The sequence below is a fragment of the Morone saxatilis genome, unplaced genomic scaffold (genome assembly GCF_004916995.1).
Source record: "Morone saxatilis isolate NCDOM2014 unplaced genomic scaffold, NCSU_SB_2.0 Contig2, whole genome shotgun sequence".
NCBI lineage: Eukaryota > Metazoa > Chordata > Actinopteri > Moronidae > Morone > Morone saxatilis.
Window position 1 is genome coordinate 3,047,082 of NW_023339762.1, and position 6,608 is coordinate 3,053,689.

The 6,608-nt window shown below is 38.7% G+C and overlaps 1 protein-coding gene across 1 annotated transcript in view; it reads right to left on the reverse strand.

Moving 5' to 3' along the window:
* Positions 1–764: 764 nt before the first annotated feature.
* The window catches only part of dkk3b (dickkopf WNT signaling pathway inhibitor 3b), a 9,038-nt gene continuing 3,194 nt past the window's right edge, over positions 765–6,608 (reverse strand). The window contains exons 4-7 of the mRNA XM_035665678.1: positions 4,214–4,306; positions 3,059–3,203; positions 1,822–1,972; positions 765–1,710 (exon numbers count right to left, since the gene is read on the reverse strand). Of these exons, the coding sequence (XP_035521571.1) occupies positions 1,686–1,710; positions 1,822–1,972; positions 3,059–3,203; positions 4,214–4,306 (414 nt within the window). The 3' untranslated portion in view covers positions 765–1,685. The remainder of the gene's footprint in view (positions 1,711–1,821; positions 1,973–3,058; positions 3,204–4,213; positions 4,307–6,608) is intronic.

Below are 6,608 nucleotides of genomic sequence, written 5' to 3' on the forward strand. Positions count from 1 at the left end.
TGGATTATTAACCTATGTTGTGGGTTTGTGTGTTGAGAGAACCCATGGTAGCAGCAAGACTTGATACATAAGCCATGGACATTCACATATCCACTCCATTTGTGATATATCAGTGTCTTTATTCAAAGATTTGGAGCACCCAGGGCAAACATTTGTTAATTAGCCCCTATTGACGTCTTTAAACCTATGTGAAATGTGTATACAGAGACCCAAATTATGGGTTTCACTATGTATGGTTGGTAATCCAGCCTTGAGGGCAAGGGCAGTTGTATACCTAATAGACAATATATGTCTTCATGGGGGGAAAACCAGCACATATGTTTTCTTACAATAAGGGGTTTTAAATAAGGACCTTTTACCATTGAGTTACCATGCTGCAATCCCAGGGGCAGATCTAGAGAAATACTCATGGTGTTCCCAGAGCTAGAGTGAAGATACTTTTATCAAATCAAACTAGATGAACTAATGCAAGCAGTGGTACCACCGTGCTAGCATGTTGGGAAGGGGACCAAATAACGCTCCAAAGTTAGGTTAAATTTTGTTCAATGGAAAAACTGCCATGGCCATTTTCAAACCCGTCTGTTAATCTCTGACCTTAAAAATATCTGAATGAAAAATGGTTCTATGGGTACCAACAACCCTTTGCAAACAAGCCCACTTCATGCTAATCCCATGTTTTTGGGCAAAAACCATTAAGTATAAATATAGAAAAGGTGGATGAGGCACTATCTAAACTGACAGAAACAACATGACTAGTTGGGAACAAAGGTTAAACAGGTTTAACATTTAATCACTGTAACTAAAATCTACAGAATCACAAAGTAGTTCAAGAGACTCCCATGTTTGTAGTAGGAAACATACTCCTGAAACCAAGTGCCTCTCCCACTTTACAAGTTCATTCCACAGGTGTCCACATGGTAGAGCAGGGTGTGAGCACTGTTAACAGACGTGCAGGATCTTTTTTTTCCCCACAGGAAATGTTGTTAAAGATATTTTGCATGAGAATGCAAATACAAACCTATATATTCTAAATATACACGCCTCTGAAAAGAAACAAGATCAACAGGAAAAATAACAAAAATTAAAAATGTGAAGAATAAAAGCAGCAAAGCACGGACAAAAATTCAGTCTCTCTGTGGAAAAACACTGAGGATGAATCCAAAATCTATCTTAACACGGAAATCAAAGAGCTTCTTGTTCCTGTGTGTGTGTGTGAGAGAGAGAGATCAGTCTTTACTGCAGTCATGTGGTTATCAGACTCATCCTGAATATTTCCTGTTTCCATGAATGTATTTATATGTGTGTGTGTGAGTGTGTGTGTGTCATTTCTCAGGTTACATATCCTGAAACACAGAAAAGAGACAAACGTTCGCCCTCTACTGGTCAGAGCTATGTTTTACTGTAGTTTTCATCCACCCAGCAAAAAAGAAATGAAGCCCACCTTTAATTCTGAAAAGACCCCAATGGCGCTTTCTTTGGTTCTCAGTCAAAACTAAAAACAAGTCTTTTATTTGCTTCATGATATATAATACACATTGGTAGTAGGGCATAAATAACACAGTGCAAGTCCCTTCCTGAAGCAACATCCTGTTCTTTTAACTGTTGATCAGCAGGTGAGTGCTCAGCAAGGATGTTAGTATAGCTTCCGGAGAGGGTTATGTATAAGTTCCTCTTCATCTCCAGTACTACTCTCCACAAACAGATCCACGCCTGTGGGAGGGGAAAAAAGAAATTTAGACAAACTGCAGTTATATTCTGTTATAAACCTTATCTCTCTTTCTGGGGATTTAAAGTGTTAATATGTACTATGTTTGCTCTCACCCATGAGGTTGGCATTGGAGGTCGTCGGCACAGGGGCAGTGATCACGGGGACCCTCCTGGTCCCAGGCCAGCATATCCATCAGCAGGTTGGGGTGGTTCCAACAGGACTCCCCTTTCTCTGGTTTGGGATTACACACTGGAAACAACAGCTCTGGAGGATGCAGCAGAGAGAAGAATAATGTGCCACAGTGGCTACTGTATCGCTGCCCCAGTTACACACAATCTGAAAAATATAAAGCCCCTAGCAGATACTCAGGTCCACTTTGACAGACATTCAGATGAATGTCTCTATTCAGTTTTATTTTAATAGAGTTATTACTTATTAACACGTTAAATAAATCCGTGAGGAAGTAGCACATTTTTAATTTCTTTATATGGAGCACCAGAGATGATTACTAACAGTCCCCCTGCACTCAGAAATATGTTTTTCATCTTGTTGCTACAGAGTGATGTTTGATCTTCACTGTGCAGAATAATGTATGTGCAGACTTTGACACTAGAAGGATGTTTTCATATTCATCTGCTGAAAGTGCAGCGTTTCTCTGTGTTCATTGAAAATTAATGTCTTCCTTTTAATTTCCATTTGAGACTGGATGGCCTTTATACAGTATATTTGACCATGTGCTGTATATGGAGGTAGGCTTGTTACAGTATGAGCTTGGTGCTTGAAGCTAGAAAGTCATGAAAGAAAGATATGAAACTGTAAAGATCAACTTTACACCCCCTAAAGATTTTGTTTTTGCTGACCTCCGGTGGTTTAATTTCCCACCATGCTGCAGTGATGTACAAGTGTACTCCAGGACACCATGACATCACTGTAAAAAAAAAAAAGTGGTCATCGAGAAAAATATGTATTTTTGTATTTTAGGAAGGTCAGTTCACCTGAATTCACTTTAAAATAACCGTAGTAGCAGCATCAAAATTAACTTGGAACCGAAAAAAACAAACAGGGTATGAGAAGAAACAGTGCTGCTGTAAAATAAAATATAATACACTCTAGTGGATGCAATAGATACAAATGAGAGAAAGTTAGATTATGGAAAAATGAAAGAAAGAAAAATTGAAGCTTATTTGAGGGACGTGCAAAGACAAATAAGCTAAACAGACCTGACTCAAAATAACATACCCTACAGCATGTGTTTGAGCTCGCACTATAAATATATGAGTATGGCATTAACCGAGACAGGTTCAGTAAGTCTGTCTCTCTCCTTTTGTGCAAGTCCCTGAGAGTGCTCACCTCGTTGAAAGGCACAGCAGAGGTCCATCCTGCAGTCACTCTGACCCTGACAGATTGTTCCCTCTGTTCCTTTGGTGGCATTGACTGTACACTGGCCCCACACACACATCTGCTCTGAGCAACACTCCTCATCTTTAGTGCAGGGCTAAGAGGGGGACACACACATTCAGATATGCTATAAGCATGTAAGGTACATGTGGGCTGTTGTTGCATTCATTGTTGATGTACTTTTGTACCATCATCCATTGTTTCATGGTTTATCAGAGCTGTTTAGCTGAAAACAGCTGCTTGATGTACGTGGAAAAATTTTCTGAGACCAGTGAGATTGAATCAAACAACAAAGCTGCTTCACACCAAAAACATGAGCTCAACAACGCTAAAACGGCACATAAAGCTTAGGAGGAACGAGGAATTATACACAGCGATTTGATCCATGGTTGAATTTTTTTGTTGTTGATCAATATAGCTTTAAATGTTATATACAAAATTCTCTGCAAATGTGTCACACTATAGAACACCAACATCTTAGTTCAAAGACAAATGTGCTACGGCCCAACAGACTCCATAAACAAAACCAATCATTTTACCTTGCAGATAATCGTAAAGCACATTTCAAACTGGACAGAAACAAAATACAACTCACCGAAACATTTGTTAGTCTTTCCAACAATTACCAACGTTGTAAAGATATATCTTTGATTTAACCAGAATCTCACTCGCCACCAGATTCCATTAACAGAAAGAGTAATTTTACCTCCTCATAACTTCATTCAAAATAGACAGAAACAAAATAAAACTCACCAAAAATAACTTTAGTCTTTCCACTGTCCCAACAATCACCAATTTTGGTTTGGTTGCAATAAATCCTTAATTCACTGACATAGATAAGAAAAACAACATTTTCTGTCGCTCTCCTTAATGGTACATGGAGGGACTCATGTGGCCAGACCGGATTTGTAAACAAAGCACAGCGAGGCTGCATTAGAAACACAGGCAAAGGGAGTGCGTCAACGTCATTCTCTGCTCAGGACACCACCACTCCATTATATCTTTACATAGCAAACAGTTTACTGCTGTGTTAGGGTTTTAAATCTCATATATATTACATCGTACTGAACCAGTAATCACAAAAGACAACGCTGACTGAATACCCACCATATCTGTTGGTATACAGGGGAGGCACTTGGAGTTCTCTATCTCATACAGGCAGTATTTCAGGTCACCACAGTCCTCATCCACCATGCATTCCTGGGTTGAGAGATAACAACACTTATAGTCAACAACAGAGCACAGAATGAAAATGCACATTGAACCGGACTGTACACCAGTGTTTGTGTTAAATGTTGTCACTGCAAATCATCAGCTTCCTTTGTCTTGTTATTGTATTGAAACAAAAATTACTATTACAACTTTTTGATTTGAATGAGGTTCTATTTATCACAGTTTCAGATGAAATAATTGCACTGATCTAAACATGAGCTCATCTGATGACAGTGTAATGTGCCACACTACCAAGAAGCACTCAACCAAATATAATCATGGTTAACATTTTCCTGTATCACAGTAACAGTTGTTCACTGCACCCCCACTTAATGAGTTCCTAGTAGTGGCTGATAGTTTCTGAAGTTGTGTTTCTGCCAGCCAAAGCCCATCTCCATGGAAACTGTGTGATGGACAACATCAGTGAAATCTGAATTATACAGAAGTCTTGAGTAAATCTCAAGAGCTTTTACTCCTCTGTCTCCTCTACATTTGATTTCTTTCCTAGTTTGTTGATAAATAATTTCTTGGTCAAGACTGAAGAAGGACAAAAGGAAAGTGAGACTGGTCTTGTGATTAGGGATGGGACGATAAATGATATTATTGCATATGGCGATAAAAAACACATATAATTTTAATGTGGTGAACTTCCATTATCTTGATAATTGTGACTATCTTCACATGGCTTGACTTTAAAAAGCTCACCCACATACAGTCCAATATTGATTTCCTGATTTATTTTGAACAAGGGGACAAGGGGGAGTCATTCCAAAATCCTAAGCCCGTCACCATTGCTGAAGGCTCGGTTTATCCACAAAAAGTTAAACCGGATGTGTGGAAATAGTATGGATTCCAAAATAACAAACAGAGAGATGAGGTGCCTATCTGTGGTGTAATAAATATGTATTCCTTAACTAAATGTAAAGTGATTCCAGTATGTTTAGTGCCATATTAAAGGTAGGAAGTATATTTTCATGATTATCATAATAATATCGTGTATCACAATTATTATGTCCAAGATAATTGTGACATGATATGTTAATATTGTCCCATGCCTACTTGTGTCTGCATTCTGTTACAGCCACTAAGGGTAAAAAAATCATCATCTTCATCTACATTTTCTGCTATCAAACTCCACGCTGCAAATACATAAACATGATTTTTAATCATGTTGGTTCAGTTACTGCATCTTCAGGAACACCAAATACATCCTGCAGCCAATGGGTAACACCTTGCATGAGTGCATTGTATGTTGCCTTTTTTTAAAAGAACTAAAGGATTTTAGATCAGATCTTTCCTGTAGTATAAATCTGACTAGTTCAGATGGGCTTTTCTTGTCAAATTTTGGAATGCTAATCAGATATTTGAGATTTAGTTCAACTCTTTTCCAGTGGTCAGAGGAAACATGGTCTGCCAAGAACAATGCTGGCCTGCTGTGAACTCACCATTTTAGTGTTTTTTTAATCTTTATCTTGTTTGTGCTGCCTCTGGGAAATCAGCATAGAAACAAAGCCAAGTCCCTGAAACAGCATGCATTATTGAAGCTGACTGGACTGTGTCAAAGTCAGAGACAGGATCAAGAGGCTGACCACAGAATCTGGCTGTTATTAAATAGGGTTACTCATAATGATAGACACTCTGCTGCATCTCTGCCACCAAGTGCAGTTCTCTGGTGAATCAAAATATATACATGCTCACTGTGTAACTGTGTGTCTTGGATGTTAAAACCCCCTTTCTGCTCAGTTTTACCTCAAACAACGCCCTGTCCCGTTAAACACACTGTCCTCTACCTGAGACATTCAGTTTCATAAAGCTCTTTCCTTTGTGCTGTTTTTAATACATATTAATAATAGAGTTTTTCTTTCTTTCTGTAGCATTTGCCATGACATAAGGTACTATTGAGACGTAGACACACTGGAGTTATATATACGGACCACACTACCCACAATAACCTGCAATTATCTTAATAAATTCCAGATGGCTACAGCTGTTATTAGTCTCATAGGCCCAGTAGCAACTTACACCTCTCTGTAAAAAGATTTTCCACTAATGAATTTGCAGATGATGAAGAATAGCCACAAATGTAGTCTACTCACGAAGTATTCACCCTTATTTAAGCTGCAGTAGGTAACTTTTATAAAAATAACTTTTTGTCATATTTGCTGAAACTTCTGGCAGTAGGACATGAGACAGATAGCCTATGAAAAATCAGGCTCCTCTGGGTCCTCCTAGTGCTCCTAATGGCATTTGCAAGAATCCACTGGGCCTGAGCGAAAACAACCAATCAGAG